The following is a 24,152-nucleotide window of genomic DNA, read 5'->3' as shown; positions in this document are numbered from 1 at the left end:
ACTTGCCAGCTTCCTGAAGACAGGCACCTTGTGACTTACTAGGGGATTATAACCTCCAGGTGGACTGTTTCATGAGTATTTATCATCCTTAAAACTTGGATCAGAAATGCCAAGCGGTCATGGCTACAAGTCACCTGTTTTTGCACCATTCCTGATAAAAAGCTTCTCTGCTGTACTGCTGATAAATACTGACAGTATGTTCTAAGTCACGTGGAACAACCTGAAATCCTGTCTTCTCTCACACTGAGCAAGAAGAAAAAAAATCAGCATTAAGCTTTGACATTTAGCTTATTTCTCTAAGAGCAAGAAGCACCGCAAGTGAGAATTTCCCCCTTGAATTTCTTTGAAACAGTCATTTTACAAACAGAGTAAAAGCAGAAGACCCATCAGAGAGATTTTCAGTTACCTTGGAAACTCGGTTCGCAACTTCTCGGCCCACGGTCAGCCCCTGGACGAACGTTCGGGCAGCGATGAAGGCGCGGGTGACCTGGATCTTCAGTTTCCGGGGCACGTCCCCAAACGGCTTCAGCTGGTCCGTGTACTTGCTCACGCACTCCAGGTAGTCCTCGCTGAAGTGGTACTGCGGGTTGATCAGCTGAAACATGCGCTCCAGCAGCCGCGCCCAGAAGTCATTGAGCATCTCCTCCAGGTTCACGTTGCCCCCCGTGTAGTACCTCTTGAGCTCCGTGAAGAGGTCCTGGAACACCTGGGAGTTCTGCATGTACAGCATGCCGTAGGTGCGCACGAACATGTCGTTCAGGGACTTCTCCGCGTTTTCTAGGAGCTCTCGAAAAAATTCTGTAAGCAAATCAGGTGGTCACAAATTAGTAAGATCTCTAAAGCCCAGGGCATCTACATACGTTAAAAATCTGCTTTTAATGGCCATTTTCATAGAAAAATGCATCCTTTGACTAAGATCAATAAACTGATGAAAACAATATTTTAAATGAGATTTTCCCTACATCTATAATCCCGACTCAAAGAAAACAGAGAAATGTGTTATTTATATTTGAAAGAACAGCCATTATTATTAGGAATTTGCCGTTTACTATTCCTCCATGGTTGCTCAATTCTCTTTTCATTTATTGTTAAATTTTAGAAATTCCTACAGTTTGACATAAAGTCAAGACAAACTATGAAGTAAAATGCTGTCATTAACACCACCAAATGTATACTAATAAAAACATTTGCTCCACCTTATTTACAAAGTGGTTGTAACACTAAATTCAATTAACTTGCTTTTATTTGGAATAGTTTATAAGTGGGGTATTCAAATTACTGCAATATTTTGGACTTTTTATAGTTGCTATATATAGCAATCAATTATCAATGTTCAGAGATTCATATGCAATTAGATTCACTTAATACCAAAAGCATAGTGAACATAATTTAGTTTGCCATAATCAAAAAATTATGAAATATGCTGCATTATCATTGTAAATATAAACTATCATTTGAAAGAATTTGGACAAAATATAGGCAATTGGGCTTTGTGGTTAAGAGGTTCTAAATTACAAACTCTATACCAAAAAATAAACTCTTCTACCGCCAACAACACTTGAGTGTAACTGGAAGCAATGGGATGCAAACAATAAGAGTTAATGTCACTCAATACTGTTAGTCTTATTGGCCCCCATATTAGGTTCCCTCGAGAGAGAGTGCCTGTGGGCGGGACATCTGCACGTGTGCACAAATGAACCTGGATGGAGTGAGCTCGTTTTACTCCATGTGGAGAAGGTGATTTGGGCTGGCTAAGGACAGATAAGGCTGCTGAGCCTCCAAATCCAAGTTCAGGCGAGCGGTGCTGCTTTACCTCTCGTGGTTCCCTGTTATTTCCTGAAGCTACGACCCCTCTTAGCTCATGCAGGGACAAATCAAGTCCTGGACACTTGAAGAAATCTAAGTTGAAAGAGGAAAACTTAAAACCAAACAGAATAACTTGTGTTCCTGGAACCCTCAGGGGATTTTTCCGGAGACACACAAAGGAAAATGCTATAAATCACCCCATGCATTACATGGAGGCTAACATGTCATTTCTGCTTCACCAGAAGTTTCCTGAAGAACTCGGGTGAGCTACTTCAATTCGGAATAACATAGTATTAAATTACTGTCTTGATACAGTGTCTATAACAATGATGGATTATTTAATATTTGCTATCAAATAAAACCAAAACACCAAAACTAAAACTAAAAATAAGAACGGACTCTGTTCACATGTTTACCCTTTTACTATGAAGAATACACTGTCCTAACCAAAGGAAATCTGTTGGTACAGTGGATACAAATACCGAGGGATTATCTAAAGGTCATGGTTTATAACAAGGACCAAGTATTTCTTCTTTTAATTTTTCTCAAATGTAAAATCATGCTAAATATCACTAAACCTCCCCAAAGATAAAGGATTCAGTAAGAAAAATCAATGTTGAAGCAGATAGGACCAAATTTCCTAAATTTTTAAAGGATCAATTAATCAAAATATTTATATATGCTATACGTCGATGTTATTTATGACTTTATGAAATCATGAGCCTTTGAGATTTTTTCAGAAATATTAGTCACCTGGTTTTTCTAAAATAGAAAGTATATTCAATTACTAATATTAATGCCAAAGTATAAAAATAGCATACAAAGCTTTTCAATCTTGAAACCAAGAGTAAAAATAGCTTAACCTTGATGACAGAGGAGTAGGGTGAAAGAAAGGTGTTATAGGCTGTGAAAAGAAATTAGAAAAGAATGGGAAAAAAGTCACTGAATTGAAAAAACACTAATAAAATGAGACTGGAAAGTGGATTCTGATCATGAGCTCAGAGCAGCGTATTCATTTCTCTTCTATTTGAGGTCAATTATTTTGTTAGACTCAGGAATTAAGGCTTAATTTATTAAATACAGAGTACTGCCTTCAGCAATGAATAGTCAGTGATCAATAGCATGGTCCGGATTTGCAAAGAGCGAAAAAAAAATCCTCTGGTTCTCATTGTTTTTCAAAGACTTAACATATAAATGATCTTGTATAGGAATAAAAAATTTATTCTATTTATTTTTTTTATTGAAGGTAGCATTCCTTTGGCTTTCCTCCTGCTGACACAAGAAACAGGAACTATGGGACTTGTGGCCACTCCGGTGTTGAACGGTTCAAACTGGACTGCTCACTCCCTGTGTCACGTGGTTTGTTCCCTCATGCCTAAGCATTCATTATTAAATACAGAAACCAAGTTACATATGGCTCAAGAAACATTTCATTCAATTCCAAGCTTAAATGTGTGTCTAAGGGTGTGGCATTGCCTTACAAGTTTGCTATTAGCTTCACTGGTCCTCCAAAGTCATTAGTCCTTGTTCAAAATTGTTATATAGTTTAGTGCTCTCATAGTCAAAGTTCACACTGGTATCGAAAGACACTAATGCATCAGGCAATTATGACAAACGCTGCTACCTTAAGGCACGTTGATCTGAGATCTTATGAAAGATGGGGGTGGGCGCACTGCAAGGTCCTGAGACAAAATTAATGCCCTCAAAAAATAAGCATACTTGTTTCAGTTTCAGCAGGTCCCACCTGCTGACTCAGACTTCTTTTCAGACTCAGACTTCCACCTGCTGAAGGTTGACTCTTTTTTTCATATCATTTTATTTTTTGTTCAAGTACAGCTGTTTCTATCCCACGCCCCCCACAACTCCCCCCGACCCCAGCCATCTCCACTCTCACCCTTTATCCTACCCCGCTGTGGCTTTGTCCCTGTGTCCTTCACACACGGTCCTTGACAACTCTTCCTTCTTTCCCCTCAATATCCCCTTCCACCTCCCCTCTGGTCACTGTCAGTTTGTTCATAATGTCTCTGGTTCTATTTTGCTTTCCTGTTTGTTTTGTTGATTAGGTTCCACTTACAGGTGAGATCACAGGCCTGGTTAGTACTTGGATGGGAGAAGGTTGACTCTTTTGACAAAGTATTTTGCACTTGGATGAAAATCGTTTCCCAGAAAACCAGACAAGATGGATACGTGGAAGACAGTTATCAGATCCAGTTTCCTGATGAAGTATTATGCCCGAACAGCACAGAGAACAAAATTGAAAAGAAATGTAAGGAAAAACATGTCTACGGCCATAACACCCTATATACACTCGATCTCATCTGATCTTGGAAGCTAAGCAGGGCCAGGCCTGGTGAGTGCTTGGATGGGAGAAGCATAAGAAAACACAATCTCAATCTAATCCTTCACTTAATCAGACTGTAGAGCTCACATTGAATAACATCTTCAGTCAAAACAAAAATCTCATCTGCAAGAAACAGTTTGGCAAAAAAAAAAGTTTTGGCTTTTTAAATTTCCCCTAATCACAGAATATACATCAAAAGTGACTGCTTAGGGCTCAGTTATGCTTCATAGAGGCACAAAGGAACTTCGTTCCAGCCAGTGTTAGCCTGCGGGAGGATTTTATTCATCTGGAGGGAAGATCTGGATGCAAACATCTGTTGGCCGCAGGGCTGGCTGACTCAAGTGGGAGAACAATCTTGTAGATAAAAATCACCACTGCTCCAAAGGCAGAAAGTCTGAGCCTGCTGCCTGATCACTGGGAGAGGGGTTGCAGGAGCCAAAATAAACTCCTGGGAGCCAAGAGGTGCCCCGGGATACTGGAGAATGGCATCAAATGAGGCCTCCTAATGAACGGATCCAAGTGCTAGATGCACCCAGAGCCACAGGGAGGCGAGAGAGGGAGGGGAGGAGCAGACTAGAGGCGCTCTAGTCAATGAGAAAGTTTGCAGTCAATGAGAAAGAGCAAAAGTGTTCTGAGTGTTCTTGATTTCCAATCAGGCAGGAAATGTCTTATTAATGCTCCTGTAGATAAACACATTCTGGGGTGGAATGGGTATGGAGACGCTACAGCAATGATTTAGAAATTGCAGCATTTTCCTATGCTATCTCCTGCTTTCCAAAATACTTCCTACTGAAATATTATGTAAAACTAACATTTCAGGATGATGGTGTCAATCCGTGTAATCACAGAAGCCAATGAGTAAACAGCTTTGGCCGCTGGTCAGTGGAGCTTATATGTCTGTACATGATCACAGGCCCTCCCAGGGTGAGGCGGCGGTACTGAATTTGCTTCCCTAAACCCATGTGTTTGTGTTGAGTGTTATTTCTCTCCTCACCTCTTTCTTTCTACCCGTTGCCCACAGAAGCATGATAAATCAGTTCAGTCCACCCAGAACCCAAGCTTTGAGGAAAAAAATAACAAAAAAAAACAACACCCACTCATGCACCTGGAGAAGCTGGCAGAGAGGGTAGAACGGTTCAAAGAGCTGATATCCTCTAAGGGAAATGGCTCATAGACACCCCAAAGCTACCTCCCCGTCCCCACCGTGCCATTTTCAAGGTTAAATGAGCAGAAGCACCCTTCCTCATTCTGCACACACCTGCCAGCGCTCAGGTACATGTTTTGAGATGATTTCTCTTGCCCACAGTCTTCTTGTTTACATGAAAACCTGATACGACGACAAGGAAAGACTGAGATGATGAGGAGCATTAGTGGGAGAACAGGCACAGAGCTACTTACTCTCTTTTATGTTAGATGTTGAGGTTGAGAAAGCACAGTCTCTCTGTGGCCTACCCCCCCACGCCTAGGAGGGGAGACCACAGGAGAAGTGGAGAAGATTGGTGTCGCTCAGGGAGTCCTGTCCACATGAAGCCTCCCCCGGGGCGAGTCATAGTCATGTGGTATTTCACAGTTGGATGTCAATCCACTACATCCGGGTCTCAGCCTCAGCAGTGTTGACATTTGGGTATGAAAAGCCAGCGTTGTGAGGGGCTGTCCTGTGCATTGTACAGCCCTACAGTCGTCCCTGGCCTCCGTTTAGCACATACTTCCCCCAGCAGTGATGACCGGAAATTTCTCAAATATCTCTAGACACTCTCAAATATCCCTAGACACTCTCAAATATCCCCTGGCGACACAAAGTCACACTCATCCCACCCACTGAGAGCCAACCTTCCACTGATAAAATTCCAAAAGCCTACACATGCGGCATCACAACACTCTGAGAAAATACCAGCATATTTCCAGACCTCATCAACCTCACAACTTTTTTATGAGCTAAATTTGAGGAGCTATAGTTTATAAGAAGCTGTTGAAATACAAGTTATGTGCACAAGTAAGATTCTCGGTGGCCAATATTATCATTGACCAGTGTGGTGCCCATCCCACAGTAGGGTCTCAAAGAGTGGTGTGTGGATACCGTATTTTTCAGACTATAAGACACACTCCCACACCCCCAGTTTGGTAGGAATAATAGTTGTTGATGCTGCTGTTGAGCTCTGTTTACATTTGCATTGGTGAAATATTATGTTATTTATGTTATTAAATATTTTACTATATTTTTTGCTTCAAAATTCTTTTCCTATTTTCCTCCTCTAAAACCTAGGTGTGTCTTTTGGTCCAGAAAATATGGGTACATAAATGAATGAACTTGAACATCAGAGAAATACATCTACTTTGTCTGGGCTCCTCTTCGATAGGGGTAATTCTGTGGGCAGACCTCAGAGGGAGAGAGATGCTATAAACTGCCTTCCAGCACAGGGCATAACTGATCTTCCTGCGCTCTTCCAAACTCTTCTGCGTTTATAACCATTCACATCCTCCTATGCTGCAAAGTCACGCGCATCTATATATAGAACGCCTCTGTTCAAAAACATGTTAGCTGACAGGGCTGCTGTACCAGAACCTCACTTCCTGTGTCATTGCCACCTCTCTGCTGCTGGCCTTGACCTCAGAGCTCATGATCTCACCAAGCTGACTGTATTCACATTCACACTCTAAGCATAGTTTAGGCAACGCCCAGGATGCCATGTCTGAGTTAACTCCCAATCCACTTTCGAGTCTCGTGCATTGCAGGACAGCCTTCTATTCAACAGCTAACTTGCTCTATTGAATAAGCTCAGTTTGGAACTTGGTTTTGATATTCCTGTTGTTTTCAAGAAGCAAAACTATGTTGTATTTTATTTTTTCATAATACAGGTTAAAGATAATCTAAGGAAAAGAGGGAAGGACTATGTTGAACAGCTATCCTACCATATTGTTTTAGTAGATTTTCTTAAATATCAGTAGCATTTTTGTGTATAAAATAGAACTTCAGTATGCATTTTTTAAAAATTATAAGGCTAAATTATATAAAATTATTTTCAAAATAACAATTTATTAAAAAATGAAGAATTGATAATTACTGCTAGGCAATATTGCTGTCAACAAGAAGTCATTTGTGATTTTTATTTCTTTATTAATTTATAGTTTTCTTGCTGTTGTGTTTGTATGCTTATGCTGTCATAGATTAAATTTATTACATCATGTAAACATTATGATTTACTCAGTCAATTTATCCCGGGAGTTAATAGAAATCCATATAATTTAAAATAATTTAATAGTAGTAATCCATATCATTCCTGTTTGATGGATTATTATAACCAAATTTCTGTCCCTTAAGGAAGTGTCCCCCCCAACACAAACTGACTTAAACTGTAATCAATATGTCAACAGAATATCTTCATTATTTTCATTTGCCTCTGTTACATTTTAGGAGGAAAGTAAAGACACCAGACCTTAAATGAAGATGATAAATGGATTTGATACAAAGAATGATGGCAATTTCAAGCACAAGTAGAGAAATTTCAAGCATGGCCTGAGGTTTCATGGGAGTCATACACAGTACAGACACTAGGTTACAAGATTTGCACACATTTAAGAAACCAGATATCAGCATATATAGTTAGCACGTGAGGAAACTGAGGCTCAGAAAAGTTGAACGAACTGCCCTAGACCACTGAACCAGTACATAACCCAGAGCTCCCAGCTGTCACGGGCCAGGATGAGTGCTAAGAAAGAGGAGGCAAGAGGTGTGTCTGTGCATTCCAAGTCAAATTCTCACACTGTGACTTGAAAAATTAATGGGACGTATAGTCAATGCTTAGGACACTGGGTAAAATCACATTTAAATATACATTGCAAAATGATATTCTAATGTCAAATATAGATGATTACATAAAATCATTTTCATGGGTGATTATCTCTTCCACTACCACCAATTAGTTGCTGTAACGGAGACTGGAGAGCACAGTCAGATCTCTGGGGCTGGTGCTTCCTCCTCCGAGGGGCGGTTCCCACTGGAAGGAAATCAGTCACAGCGCCTGCGATTGTGGCTACAGGGTATGGAACAGTGACCGGCACACAGAAGAATGCTGAAAATAGTTGACTAAAAAGTGTGACTCATTTTGTGATATATGTACATATATATCATGTTGTATATACCATTTTATAATAATGTTTATGTTATTAGCAAATATACATGTAACATTCACCTACACAATGAAATGTTTGAATAAAATCATGAGACAAAAAACCCAATGATGACGAAGGATATGCCTCAGAGACTTTACGTGGTACAAAATGTCCACAATATTTAATATACAGCCCTTTACAGAAAAATGTTGCCAATCCCTGGCATAAAGGGTCAAAATCCTGAATGAAATGTTTGAAGATTAATTTAACAAAACAAATTAGACCTTTAAATTCACGTAGGTAGGAAGACATTTAATTATTACTCTGTTATCATCTCTAAGTAGTAAAGTAAAAGTTCCTTTCTTCTGTTAGTTTGTGTTACATGTTAAAATGTGCTCGACAGCCTGTTTATTGCTTTATATTCCCCTGCGAGGTACTCAAATCCCAAAGTAAATTTTTTTTGAAAATTTACTTTTTTTAAAAGAATTTATTTATTTATTTATTTTCAGAGAGGAAGGGAAGGAGAAAGAAAGGGATAAAAAACATCAATGTGTTTGCCTCTCAAGCGCCCCCTACTGGGGACCTGGCCCCACAACCCAGGCATGTGCCTTGACCAGGAATTGAACTGGCAACCCTTTGGTTTGCAGTCCAGTGCTCAATCCACTGAGCCACACCATTCCTGGCTGAAAGTAACTTCTTAACTTACTTCGATGATTTAGCAGATTTAGGTGACTAGTGATTTTCAAGGAGACACCTCTAAGTTTTTCTAGGGTAGTGGTCTACTGAGTCTCTGGAGAGCTTCATAAGGAGAAAATCCCACAGTAAACCTAGCAGGTGAAATAGTTAGAAATGGAAAAAGAAAAACAATAACAGTCTACTTTAATAGAGGTTAAGGTAAAACACTGTTTAATTCCTTTTTTAACTTTCTCTTAATGGTAATTAATAAATGTAGAAATTTAAACTAGCTTTTAACATCTTACAAGGCTCTACAACCAAATACATTATGTGCCATAAATTTAAAAGAATTATTTGCAGAAAGTAATAACTGCATCAGCTGTGAAGGATACTACAATACATAATTCAAAATTGTTCAATATATCCATCCAAATGTTATTTTTATCGTATTATTCCCATTGTGTGTTGGAAATGCTTATAAATTAGATCCAAATAAGTGGAAACATAACAGTTCTGAAGAATTATTTTTAACCAATAAATTTTAAAAAACCGACAAGGATATAATAATGCATTATTTCCCTCACCACTTTATATTTTGAACATCACCACTTTATATTTTTCCAATGTATTTTACTAATCGACTAGACTTTCCCATTAAGAAATCTTTTAATGGCAAATTACATTTTACAATCATGAATGTTCATTAAAAATAATCAATACCTGCACCAAACTCCTTCAATGTAATAGCATTAAAACAGCGTCAGTGGAAGAGACCAGATGTTAGCAGAATTGTCAGCACCAGGTGTATCATTGAGCTGTGTAAAGGAAAGTTATTTGGGAAGCAGCTCTGTGTGTGGGGGTGACAGAGGGAGATTTGAAGCAGTAATGCAATTTATAGGAATTGTTAACGTGAATTCACATTTCTCAAGGTTACACTTTTTCTGTAGTTAGTGATCCTTTACACATTAGACTGATAAATGTTTTATTTCTCAGGAGGTTATTTCTTCTGAAGATATCTTTTAAAGTAAGAAAGACTGATTAGGCCATTTATGTTCACAAGGTGGTATAGACAAACTATTAATTCCGGGGATCATACGTTAAGTTTGAAATTTGCTGACGGTTGCTGCCAAAGCAAAGAACCGTTCCGGGCCTGCAGGCTGCATTGCAGCTCCATCCTAAGCAATGCGGATGCAATTAAAAGCTGAGACGCTCTCAGAGTTCACCGTCATTGCACAGCCCCTCTGCTTGGGCCTACAGACAACACGGGCCTTGCCCATGACTCAGCTTCCATTTTTCTATCAGGGACCACATTACCCACAAGCCTGGAAGCCTGTTTAACCCATAGGCACCTAAGCCATAGGCCATAAAATCACTTCCAATTTTTTTGTGTTCCTTGACTGAAAAAGCTATTAAGTTTACTTTACATAATAGATGGTGTATTACTCTGTTCACCAGTCCAGCTCTTGGCCCAGCTCCCCCTGTGTCTTCACCCAGCTACTTGCTGGTTCAAGGGGTGGACAACCCTTTGCAGCCCCAGCCACCAGGGCGAACTCTAGGGCGTGGGGCTAGAGTTAGTTTGGGGGCAAACAGTCGGTGACAAGAACCTGGGGTTATTGGAGCTAGAAATTATGTAAGTTCTTAAGAAGAGTGAGGAGGAGTCACCAAATGACATTTTCTCCTTTCTTTGTAGAAGTCAGTGGTCTCACCCTTGGCTGCCCATTAAAACAGCTTCACAAAAACCTGATGCACAGGCTGCCATCAGCACCAGAGTAATTAAATCCTAGTGTCTGGGGGTAGGAGCCAGGTATCAGTATATCTTCCAGCTCTCCTGTGATCCCAGCCCAGACTGAGAACCACTGCAGTTCCTCTGTTCTGCAATAGTTTCATTTTCGTCGGTGAGTGGTGGTGGCCATGCAGGCAGGGGGAGGAGAGAGAATGATGGAGGGAGGGGCCATGTTACACCCAGGAGAACCCTGAGTCTACTCTCCCTTGCATTTTCCCTTCTCTCTCTTCTCGAAGTTGACGACCAGTGCTCTGGTCTTGCAAGGAGAGCAGTGTGTTGATGAAAGAGGCGTGGAGAGGTGTGTGAGGAGTGCTAGCAGTGGCCCAGGGGATAAGAGTATGCTACTGTCTTTTCCTTCCTCCTCCATCTTTTTTTCCTTTGTCACCACCTAACACTCTCTCCCAAGTCACTCTCTGCTTTACTGATTACAGGACAGCGGTTCTTTCTGGGGAAGGAAGGGTGCAGCTCGGGAAGGAGAAATAAGCTTTGATGATGCTCCAACTAATTAATGAATGCCCAAGGGAAAGGGATTGCCTACCGTAGTCTAACTAAGGCATCATTTAAGCACTGAATATAGACAACAACAAAAAGAAGAAGTTAAATACATTGGGAAATGATGAGGTATAAAAGCATATTAAATAAAAAGTACTTTAATGAAAGTATTATATGTTAATTTAACACAAAATTGTTATGTCCCTTCTGGTCCATCAAAAACCTGCAATACTGAAAACGTGTTTGAAGTCCTGGTTAAGTTTACTTTGCTCTACAGATGTCTAAATAAAAGCAAGAGTCCATACAAAGTATGAGTTTTAGAAAATAAATTGAATAACAATATATTCCTACATTCTGCTATCCTCACCTTTATTTTTGAATTGTTTTGCATTTTGTAAAAGAAGAATGTTAACTTTTTTATACTTATTCTGAAGTCATTTTTTTAAGTGAAACACAGGATGCTTTATTTAGTAGGGAAAAAAACACTAATAAAAGGAAATAGTTCAACTGCAAAGATAAAGTAAAAATTTTGTATAAAAGATACTCCTCTATTTCTATTAGAAAAAAATAAAAAAATTCCCAAAGAAGGATATTTTTACACTATAAAATGTAGAGTTATGATCATTCTTAAAGAATATTTAAAAGTTAAGAGCAAACACAAACCATGAATTAGCTGTCATTCCAGGGGCTTCTCATATGTTAAGCAGTTTAATTTTGTCAACAAGCCTGTCATTATCATCATCACCTGAATCGTACACCTGGGGAAGCAGAGGAACGGAGAAGTTAAGTAACTTCCAAGCACTGGAGCTGGCAGGTGCTGGAATCACAGACCCGAGCAGTTTTGTGAGGATCAGAACTTGTACAGTTTGGAGGACCCTCTTTAACACATACTACAGAATTAAAAGGACACAATTAGTTGTAGGGCCTTGGAAAAGGTCTATTCAAGGTCTTGAGACATAAACTTCATCAGGCTCACAGGAAATCTACCTTAAATGTTAAGACTTGACAGAAAATGCTAGAATCAAAAACAGATACAAAGGTGTGTGTGTATATATATATATATATATATATATCCAGTAAAATCTAAATTTTGTAAAAAAAAATTATAAATATACAAACTAGATATAATTTGTATAAAATATAAAAAATAGATACATATGTACAAAAATGCTTTACAATGAGTAGAAAGTTATGGTTTATTTGTATTTTCTCCTCTGTACCTTAATTTTCCAAAGTTTTTACAATGACTACAAATGGCTTTCAGAGTTGGGAAACCCATTAAATATTATTTTTATTTAAAAAGATCTTTTTTTTAAAAACATGGAAAGCTTCACGAATTTGAGTGTCATCCTTGCGCAGGGGCAATGCTAATCTCTGTATCGTTCCAATTTCAGTATATGTGCTGCCGAAGTGAGCACTAAAAAGATCTTACAAACACAAAAATGCTGCTTAATTACAAAGGGAAATGCCTATTTAAATGGAATGAAATTACTTTATATAATAAACCTACAGAGAAAAATTCAAGAATTAAGACCAAGAAATGCATAGAAGGGCAGAAAATAAATAAGGAATTTACTCAAAATCATGGAATACATCCACAAAGTAGTTGAGATAGAATTTGAGTCTCTTGAATCTACACCTAGTAGGTTCGCAGTGACAAGCAAAAAGGACTTATTTTAAAAAAGAACTAATAAGTAGTAGTCTCTAAGGCACATTGTGCAGGCTACAGAATAACAACAGTGCCAGTTAGGTTAGGTGATTATCCACTGAGATAAGGACGTTTTCATTTTTGGCATTCAAATGAATGCTTTGTAAAATAGAAATAATTTCTATTTATTGTTAGACCTGGAAAGGATTTCTCAAATTGATGTAATTAGTATTCAACAAAATTCCGTTGTTTGTTACTACAGATGGCAGCCCAAACTAAAGAAACAAGAACATCGACTTTAGATGTCAAGGCTTCTCTGAGTTTAAAGTCATTTTATCAATAGAGATTCTGGTGGGGATTTGATGCACATTAGCAGTAGAACACTTGTCAGCTGTGTAATTCCAAGAATGCTCCTATCAATACTTGACAACGACAAACAACGTGACAGAAGTCAAGGAACCTTTCAGTCTCCTCTCACGGTTTGCTCCAGCTTGCTGGGCAGGGCTAGAACGGCAGCCTCCCCAGGGCAGGCCTCGGAGGTCCCTGGATGCCTTCACTCTTTCAGAGGGAAATGGACATCAGCCTACCTGGCCTCGCAGATGCCTTAATGCAAAGGCCATCGCATACTTGAGGTGAATAAACGTTAGATATCTGTGTATAGGGGAGTATAGTATTATCAAGATAGATGCAAATGGATTCATTTAATGTTGATATGAATTTGCTTAACACAGAATTTACTTGGCCAGTCAGTTAGAAGATTGTTCTCAAAAATATTTTATTCATTAATGTCATGCTGTATGATAGCAGTTTTACTTTCATAACCTCAATCACTTAGAGTGTGATAAATGAAAACCATCATTTTTAACCATTTTGTAAAGTATCAATTATTGAGAGCCAATATTCTACAATGTTGAATGCATGCACCTTATTTATCATAATGTTACAATCAAATTAAATCATATATAAGGTATATGCTTATTTTGATTCATGGGTATCATTCAAATTATTTATATTTCATCTTCTGAATTATATACATCATACATAAAAGTCCCCAAAAGTAGTCATTCAGTTGACTATTTAGAAAATAAAAGTTATTCATACCATAGGCTTATTACTTATATTTTACACGTTAATTGACGTTTTATAACATTTGTTCATTGTTAGCCATGTTATATAGAAATATAATATTATTCCTATTTTTATTCTATTGTGTATCATAAAAACTTCCCCAAAACAATCAGCAAGAAGGTATCTATGTTAGTATTAAAAAGTGGTAATCTCTATTGAGGGTAATCATAACACACTCTGCTCCGGGGGGACTTATTTGGGGAGCTCTGCACAGCTTCTCCGAGTAGCTGTCCTTTGGTTTGGGTTTCATCTGTTCAAAACACCCGGACCTGGGAATACGTGCCTTGTGCTGTAATGCGAAACCCTCCTCGCCCATTCCCCGCCTGTCTTTGAACTGCTAAGGGAAATAATGAATCTTCCCCCAGCTTCAACTGCTGCATTCAGTTATCATCAAGAGCAGACATCAACCAGCACTCTAATCTTGCTCTGATGGATAGAATGCTAACCTTTCACAAGATTAGAGACACAGGGTGCTCTGGAGATAATAAAATTCAAATGGGTTTATTTCAAAGGGCAACCCAATCTCGCTTTTGTTCATGGGTCACTTAGCAGACCATTTGCCAGTGTAGCTTTTGTGTTTTTCCAAGCCAAATTCTGGCTCAGTTTGCCAAAGGTGTCGAATTATGTGGGCCCCAAAAGTCAGTTCCAAAAGGAGGAAGAGGGAAAGCGGAGAATATCATTATTTTACTACACGTGACAAAAACTCCATTGGCTAATGATTCTAATTTTGTTTCAATTATACCTAATGCGCTCAAATGGTAAATTCAGGCTGACCAGGTTGAGAATACCAATGACTTAGTATAACTGCCAGTACTTGGATCCTTAAGCGTAAAGTTGAAGCATAAAGTATTTACAGGTTTCCATTTCAAATAAATGCCTAATAGAAATCAAAATCAAGAGATAAAACATAAGGTGCTTTATGAATGTTATGTAGATACCAGCTTAACATTTTTCTAGAAATAAAAGTCAAAGAACTTTAATCAATGAAATAAATCAAGAGTAGGTACTATCTAAATATGAAGAAAAGGACCAGGACTACAGGCTATTTGTGTAAGGGCAACAAGGAAACCTTACAGAAGGCTTCACGCAGTTCTCCTGCCACTGCCTTCTCGTTATCAAGAAGTATTTCTGCCTCTAGTCACCTCCTCATAAGGAAATGAGGAGGAAAATCCAAAAGCAGTTTCATATTAAGAATAATCCTAAAATGCATTACTCAGTTGTAGGATATCATTTGAAAACTATTGTGAAAGGGAAAATATTCAAGTTTAAAAGTAATAATTTTAAACTCCTTTACATAATACTGATAATACATATCCCGTTGTCATTTTTATATTAATTTTAATTCTTAAACAATCACATATTTTGCAATGGAGGATGGCAGTTTTGTTCATTTTTTAAAATGTTTTACAAAAATTCTTTGGTAAAGTGAGAAAGTTAAATTTGTGTATATAGTATGTATTTAAATTATAAAAAGTTCTTAAAATCTAAATATTATTTCACTAAAAGAGAACTTTGTGGTTACTAATTTTTGTTTATTTTTAATATCATAGCAAAACTATTTTCCTCAAGACATTTTGAAATCAGTCATGACTGATTATCCTTACTGTATTTTATGAATTAAATAAGGCTTTTGAAATGAAACAATTATAATCAATTACATATTCAAATCAAACATTTAGCAGGCCCACTTTGCTTTCATTCAATAATGCACTTGAAAGGTATTTTAAACAAACTTCTGCTAAAAGTAAATACGAGAAAATATGAGGCTATGTTCTCCACAGATGCTACGCAAAATTAGAGAATGTTGGTTAGATTATTTCAAAGACGTTAACTTTTAGTAACTCTTAGAATAATCATTACATACTTTTTCTTCTATTTGGGTAGCGTTAAACTGATGCGGTGAAAGCTGTCTCTGACTAAGGCACAGGAGCTACCGATCTATATTCTTCCTGCTCTGTGCAGAGGAATTGGAGTCCAGTGGCCGCGGGGGTATTTTCTAAAGCGATCCCATAGAGGAGGGTGTGTGGGTAGCCAGAGTACAGCCTGTGGATTGGACTGGACGCATATCATGGCATAATTGGAAAGATACGTTATTAGCAATTACTGGCAAACGGACTTCTCTTGGTTTTATAGGAAGCTGAGCTGTAGGCACAAGCCAGTTCCTCTTAGTGTCTCATCTGTAAAATGGACATTATAATAGAATTTTTTCCACAGGATGCTGTGAAGATTACATGGGATACACAGTCATGATGAGAATGGTGTGTAGTAAGTACTATGTAATTGTCAGCTATTATTGATTCTTTCTCAAGAACAAAAACACTTGCTAATACTATGGCCATTATTATCTATTTAAGATCTATCTTGGTGTGTAAGAGATGGACATTATTTTTCTCATCCTAGCAGCTCCATGAGGTCTTCCGAAGCATTTTCATTGAGAATGGCAAAAATACATCTATGCTTTGGTGACAAAAAAGATGAAATATATTAGTCTTTGTGTGATATTCCCTGGTCAAAAAGGTAGCTGAATGGAATTAAGGTCAGACTGAGCTGTAACCAGTGGGTCTTCTAGTCTATAGGATCAGTCACTTTGTCAAAGAGGGAAATTAGTTTCGTTTGGCAAGGCTGTCAAAATTGTGTATGCTTTATTTTCTCTTGTGTTGATCGACTACCAGATACCCTATACTTAGGCTATGTATATCTTTTTTTGTTTAATTTATTTTTAGAGAGGGGAGGGAGGGAGAAAGAGAGAGAGAGAGAGAAACATCAGTGTGCGGTTGCTGGGGGCCATGGCCTGCAACCCAGGCATGTGCCCTGACTGGGAATCGAACCTGCGATGCTTTGGTTTGCAGCCCGCGCTCAATCCACTGAGCTACACCAGCCAGGGCTATGTACATCTTTACTGTGATATTTTGTTGTTCATGATATTTCAGCGACTGAGGCCTAAACGTAACACCCCTTCAATGAATGTATAAGAAGCCTATGCTTTCTGAGTAATCAAATGACATTGTTGGTGCCAAGGTCCACTCAGATGCACCTGAAACCTTGCAAATGCAAGTGTGGTTTTGGGCAGAGATGCAGTGTAAGAGGCAGTGACAGGAGTTGATACTGATGTACACAGAGAAATCTTATGTTTACATTTTGCATTTTTGAGACCTAGTGGTGTTTTCATCGTGTGTGTGTGTGTGTGTGTGTGTGTGTGTGTGTGTTTATGTAGTCTGGCAGAAGTAAGGCTTGCCTAAGTGAGTGTGGTTGGTAGGATAATAATATGGTTGTAATAATTCATAGTTTTAATGTCATATGACTTAAAATATCATATGGTGTGCTTGAGTGTAATAGTGTTATGTTATGGAATTACATGCTTATGGTTTTGTAATAAATATGGGGCATTATTTGTACCAACTCTGTGTGTGTATATATAATGCATAATGTATATGTAATGTATATACATACACTAATACATACACATATATAAGCATTAATCGCTGTGTAATTCCTTCCCGATTAATTCTGATTACACTTCTAATTTGTTGAAACGCACTTTGATTCCCAGTCCTCTTACAGAGATTCTGGAAAAAATATTACAATAAAGTTCATTCTGCTTCAGGTCTCTGAACATGTTTTATATTTTTTCATGAAACCACATGTTTAAAAAAAATCAGACCCACAATCAAACCTGTGGGAAACTTCTAAGTAACCACAAACTTGCCCTCATGCTATTTACTGACCAAGCCTAAGAGCATTTTCCCCAACCAGTTCAATATCTACCTGATTATTCCACCCAAGCCATTTTTTGCAAGTTTTAAATGACCATTCCACGTGAAACAGCATTGATTATAGCGCAAAGGTCAAAGTGGGCTGTAACCAGTGGGTCCTCTAGTCTATAGGACCAGTCACTTTGTCAAAGAGGGAAATTAGTTTCGTTTGGCAAGGCTTGGTTTTGAGCGGTGCAGGCTGCCTGCCACTCTGTTACACTCCGGGTGTTTGCAAATTGATTGTAGAATAAATTGCTCCCGAGTCTTTTTGAGAATAGACCTTAACCTTACGAGTGATTAATTCCCAGATATTTACTTCATTTTCCTTCCTTATCTGCTGTGATTGTCCTTTCCTTAGTTCTCTGGGGCGGTGCCATAAATCTGCAAATTCATTTAAATGAATACAAGGTAGCTTTATGTTGCATTTGATTTGGCATTAAATGATACACAGTTGTTGACTTCAAAGTCAAAAACATAAATCTTCACTGCACGTGGAAAGTGGAGGCTTCTGAACTGGTTTGAATATAACCACGCAGTCAAACAGATACAGCATTAAACAAATTCGTTATAAACTCTTCTTACCATATATGTTACAAGGAGGAAAATGTGTGTATGTCTCCGAATAAGATGAGTGAAACAACTGAAGCAAATCTTGGCTTTTGTTATAAATCCTGCGGGGGTGTTTGTCAGATTCAGGCTGAAGTTTTCCCCAAGAGCTAAATACTTCCACGATACTCAATATCGTGCACTTGACTTTGGACTTTGGACATTACTTTCGAATTTGATTTCAAGAGGTTTAGTCAGGTCCATCACATTTCTTTAGTGTCCTTTGTTTTTTTGTGGTTTAATTATAAGTCACCCCCTGAAAGCTTTCACAATAAGGACTTATCAACAAGCCTTAGCTCTCCCAGGAGGAAAGGTCACCTCCCTTGATCTGAATTTCAAAGCCCGCCCTAGCACTCATGGGCCTCCTAAGAAAGAAACAAGAGTTGCATTCAAACACAGCCTTAAACCTAAGACTGAAGCCATTCCAAGTCCGTTTCAGGTTATCACAGGCTTCAACCCCTATTATTCCATGTGGGTCAGCGTGGAAATACAGGGCAACCCACAACTCAAGGTCGGGAGTGGGGGTGGGGGGGCAGGACTCCCTTTCACGTAGATACGCGGTCAGATGAAAACAGAGCGAAACTAATTCACTGCAGCATTCAGGAGTCTAGTCCGAAGCTGTTTATACAAAAAAAAAAATCACATTGTTTTTCTTACTTCAGGCAAAAATAGACTGGTCCTGTGAGTGGCAGCTGAACCTACCCAGGGATGCAGAGTGTGGCGGTACCGGATTAGTGCAACGGTTAGCTACTAGAATGAGGTGATAAGCTTAGGCAAGGAGGACACGCCATCTTCAATAAGACTGTTGTGGATGGGTGTCTGGGAAAAGCCAGGAGTCTGGCTGGAAGGAAGAGATCGAAGGTAGAGGAACAGAAGGAGATATAAGTAAATGTTGGGCAGCTCCTTTTCCTTCCCCCTAGAGACGTAGCAAGACCTGAAGTTTCTCTAAGACCCAAGAGCCAAAGGGGACCAATGAGATAGGGAGAGTGACGTCATCAGTGCTCAAGTGATCCCAGCATGGCCCCACCACAGTGACCACCGAGGGAAGGAAACTCCAGTCGCCACCTGGGGAATGGGCAGCACTGTGAACTCCAAGAAACAGGGTCCGGGGGACTCCACAGAGGGAGGTGACAGCAGTGGCAGCCGTAAGTCACCTCTTGCACGGGGCTTACAAACAGCAACACAGAGAGCAGAGCCGGGAAGGAGTGGTGACGTGAGAAGTAGGGGCACGTATGTGCAACTATTCTGGATTCCGCCAGAAGCCATCAGACAGCCCTCGACAGGGGTCAGCAAAGAGGCTGTCAAAGGGACACTCGGATGGGGGAGGAGATCTTGCTTGTGAATCAGAGATAGCAATGCCAATGCATCTTTCATTGTGCCTCAAAGTGGGTGAGAGCCAAACATATCCCCATTTTACATCAGCCCCACCCCCCCAAATTGTAAGACTTTAAAAAAGAGCCTTTACTCATGCAAACAGAATTTAAAGGAAGTCTTCATGAAAACACAGAACATTAACCCATCAATCACATCTTACGAATGTATTGTCTTGATTCCCAGGATTAGACATGGAAAGGTACATGGTGGCTCATTCTGGGAACTAGATATATTTTTGGCAGCACGAGGAAGGTGCCTTAGGTGAGATACAGTTAGTTCCAATACAGCCGGTTGTAAGAAGTGGGCAGGAAGGCGGAGGGGGTATTGTGCAGGGTAGTCCAAAATGTGGTAATTTTTTGTAATTGTGGGGCCCTATAGTAAACCCATATAATCCATCTTCCCCTTTGGAATGGATGCACTTCTGCTAGCTTTGTTTTCACACGTTCTCCTGTTCTGCAACGCTCACAACCTCTAGCTTGTCTGTTGGCAGGTGCTGCGGTTGGTCCTTTCTATAGAATTCAACCAACCGCTGCCCTCTAGCTTCACAGTGACCCACCATAATGGAAGCCTCCATCATCTCTCCCCTGCCCACTGTGAAGGCCTCCTAACCCTGCCCTTGCTTCCACTTTGGGCTCTCTACAGTCAGGCTGCTACTGCCCGATTCTCTCCCCACTTTGGCCCCACACAGGAAATTCTAAAGGGCAGCCATCTCATTTGTGTGGCTTTGTTCACCAAGAAAGCTCATGTTCCAAGAAGAGCTTCGGGCCCACAGTAGGTGCTCAATACATATTTGTCAAGTGAATTCATATCTCTCCTAGGTTCTGGAACAAAATCTGCTCGCCAGAAGAAGTTCTTTGTAATCACATGCACTTCACTGCCAATATGCCTAAGTTCAAAGCCTGGGTGGTGGGAAGCACTTATATTTATTGATAGGTGGTATGACTTCACTTATCAAATGAAAGACGTGGGTTCATGTTACAGGAAATTTAGTTACCCAGCCAGCTGCCTGGGGGGAGAATTGTTTGGGCTAGAAGACCCTTGCTGAAATCACATCATACTGAGAAGTTATTCTCTGCATAGCTTAAAGATGAGGCTAACTCTTGCAATTTACAGAACATTTTTTTCCTCTTCCTTTCCATGTCCCTGTTAACACTCACTCGGAGCCTCCCCGGCCCCTCCCCTCCCAGGACTGGAATAGATACAGAACAGCATAAGAGTGATCTTTTATGAGAAACACATTTTGTGTAATATTACAGAATAGGATGAAAGTGTTCTAATTTTAGGTTTCTTTTTTTTTTTTTGCAACATACTGATAGAGCTATTAAGTATATGTTACCACCTCATGAACCTAGATGAGTCTCGCTTTGCTGAATAAATTATTAACATTGGAAGGAGGTGAGGTTTTACAAGCAACAAACAGATCGCTTGGCCCTTGTTGTCTTAAACAAACAGGACAGGGCTCAGGAGAGTGAAGCTGGTCTTAGTGGCCCATCAGATTTCATGACGACTCTGCTGTTTGAGCCACCCATCTGCTCTGCATTAAATCGGACTTGTAATTAAAACTGTAATTATAATTTCTGAAACTGTTACCTCGAGGAGAATGGTCAATGTTCCAGAAACTTCTCTCAGATGAACACAATTGCCAGAAGAGAGAACAGCACCAAATTTGAAAGAAAACACCCTTGGGTTTCCAGAGTGGTTTGCCCGCATGGCCTTAGGTGCGTCACGTGATCATCCGTCAATCTGTTTATCCCGAGTGAGTCTACTAGTGCCTGAGTCTACCATATCCTGATGTCGTGATCATGACCTTGAAAGTGTGCCTGTCAAGCGTTTGAAGTTTTTCTTGAGGGGAAGTGGGCTGAAGGAATGCAAATGTCGTTCATTGCCTCCTATTAGACCAGGGCTTCGCCATGTGTGGTCCCCGGACTTGTTAAAATACAAATTCTTGGCTTCACTCCAGCCCTCCCGAACCAGTGCCACCAGGGGTGTGAGTTCTAACAAGCTCTCCAGGTGACTGTGATGCACTGGGAGTTTGAGAACCTGTGTGTTTGACATGCAAGTTCATTTGGCCAACCTAAGAATACGGGTCCATCCAAAGACCAACCCCTATCTTATCAAATTACCTGACATAAATAGTGCTTAGAAATCTGTGGTTAACTTCTGAATTTTTTGCCCACAGATCTTTATCTTCTAACCCCTCGAAAAGATCTTTCCTGAAAGCCCACCTTTCTATAATCCCAGTCATTTTTATTCATTAGTAGAAAACACCTGTAACAGCAGGAGCTACTTACATTCTAATTGTTTCTTGCTCTTCTAAATTGCTTGTCATTATAAAAGAAATGACAGAAGTGAAATGGGAGAAGAGCAATGTGGCAAGAAGACGAGAGCCCATTTTCAATGTTTAATTGCCATACAATGCGAAGAACAGATTAAAAAGATAAATCAAAAGTTTTCGGAAAAAAAGTGAGGCCTGAAGTCAGTTTTATGGTTTCATTTGAGCTGCAGAGATATTATTATACACTCATTTACAAAACAATGAGTTCTTACTGTTTATGAAAGTTTAATCTCTTGGTTTATTGCCTTAATATATTTTACATTGGTAAGGTTTACTTTTAAATGAAATTTCTGACTGTCTTGTGTGGATGCTATTTTATGCTGAGAATACAGACAGAATGAGTGTAACATCATAATTGTATTCATCTATGAAGCAATTAGAGTCAGGGTAATTGCTTCCAGTTCTCACATATCTGCATACAAAGTAATAGAATTAATATTTTATCATTTGGCAGTATCCCTTGTTAGCTAAGAATTCTAACACTGTATATCAGCTCTGTCTACAGGAATTTAAACAAGACCCCCTGTCACCATTTGCCCAGATCAGAAAGTGTGCCAAGGGGAAAAGTTACACGCGGATTGCTGACCCGACCGCTCCACACGCACACTCAGCGGGGACACCAGGGGGCGGAGGCCCATGAACACGCCCTTGGAACAGAGCAGGCGGCTGACAACTGAGCGGAGCCTCAGCTCTTTTCCAAGTGACCTCGTGGTGGCCAAAGTGAGCACGAATTCCGCAGGGTTTTAAGAGACTGATTCTGATTAAAAACATGTGGCTGCTCTAATATCATGATCCCTACAAAAACACCTTTAGAATTTTCTACACAGAAAAAAATGGATAAAGGCAAAGACATGGATAGAGACATTACGGCCCGCAGGAGAGGCCTGGGGAATGACTGACAAGATTCAAATCCTCCATTAGAGGCAACAGGACTAAGCAAGGCTGAATGGGGACTTATAGCCTCATTTATTTTCTAAGAAGCTTATGCTGCAGGGAGAGAAAAGAAGCCATACATTAAATGGCACTTGGCTTGGATAAAAGGGGAATGAATGAGGGAACTCAGTGAAAACTAGCAACTCAGCCACTGGACCACATTTAATTGGCAGATAAGTTGTATTTGAACATAAATAAATGTTACAAAAGATGGGGGGAAGCAGCGCTCTGTTTCTTCTTTTCAGTATATGCAAATGCATATGCCTCCTGGAGAAATAGATGGCTTAGAATTAGCAGTGGTAACAGAATATGCATGATTGATATTGTATGTGTAATGTATGCTACACACCTTCCCGTGCACTACACGGTTCAGTAGTAACCTGTTATTAAATGGCCTTACAGAGAGGCCATTCAACTGAAAGAAGCCTAGAGAGTAAAATGTTAGCTATATAAGTAAAGCATTTAGAATACAGACTAGTACATGGGATTCACTATATGTGCTAATTATTGTCATTATTGGTAAATATAAGTATAGATTTAGTCTATGATTAGTTAGAATATCATTCTGTTTCTCGATAACCTAGCAGCAACACCTTTGAAAGCTGTGCCCTCACAACTCATAGGGCTTTAACTTTAAATTATTGTGAAGCCTCATCAGTCCTTAGATTATCTTAGATGCCCTGATTGTTTTTCCTGGTCTTATTCTCCATATGGACTTGTGTGGCTGTTACTTTTACATCAAATAAAGAATGATGGATTAAGCACTGATAATAACTTCCATGGAAAGCTCATGTAATTGTTCGAAATGGCAACTCCCCCCCACCTACTGCTGTATCAATTCATCCTCACAAGAGCACCGCTAGGAAGAACTGACTGTTCTCTCGGTCACTGAGATTCCGAGAGTGGAAGGGATATGGTAACACCACACAGACCATAAATGGAAGAGCCCAGACTGGGTAGGGTTTGAGATGAGAAACTGCCTAGAAATATTTGGAAACTAGGATGATTGTCCAGGGAGAATGCATGGTTTCTCATGAGTTGATAGGATCTGCATATACAGAAGACCCATGGTTTTGGGGGCAGATTCTTTACCGATGGGGGTAGAGACTCTTTTTTTTAAGACTTTATTTATTTATTTTTAGGGAGAGCAGAAGGGAGGGAGAAATGTC

General features: G+C 39.5%; 1 protein-coding gene and 1 non-coding gene across 3 annotated transcripts in view; both read right to left on the bottom strand.

Annotated features, from left to right (window-relative positions):
• GPC6 (glypican 6) overlaps positions 1–24,152 on the bottom strand; it is a 1,006,549-nt gene that overhangs the window by 500,425 nt on the left and 481,972 nt on the right. For both annotated transcript variants that reach the window (XM_045839077.1, XM_045839078.1), the window contains exon 3: positions 407–798. In XM_045839077.1, the coding sequence (XP_045695033.1) occupies positions 407–798 (392 nt within the window). The remainder of the gene's footprint in view (positions 1–406; positions 799–24,152) is intronic.
• Positions 12,522–12,625, bottom strand: LOC123818982. The gene has a single exon (XR_006785746.1). It is a non-coding gene; the product is annotated as a U6 spliceosomal RNA (small nuclear RNA).

The sequence above is a fragment of the Phyllostomus hastatus genome, unplaced genomic scaffold, assembly GCF_019186645.2.
Source record: "Phyllostomus hastatus isolate PE091 unplaced genomic scaffold, TTU_PhHast_1.1 phas_contig_29, whole genome shotgun sequence".
NCBI lineage: Eukaryota > Metazoa > Chordata > Mammalia > Chiroptera > Phyllostomidae > Phyllostomus > Phyllostomus hastatus.
This window is presented reverse-complemented; position numbering and strand designations above follow the sequence as displayed.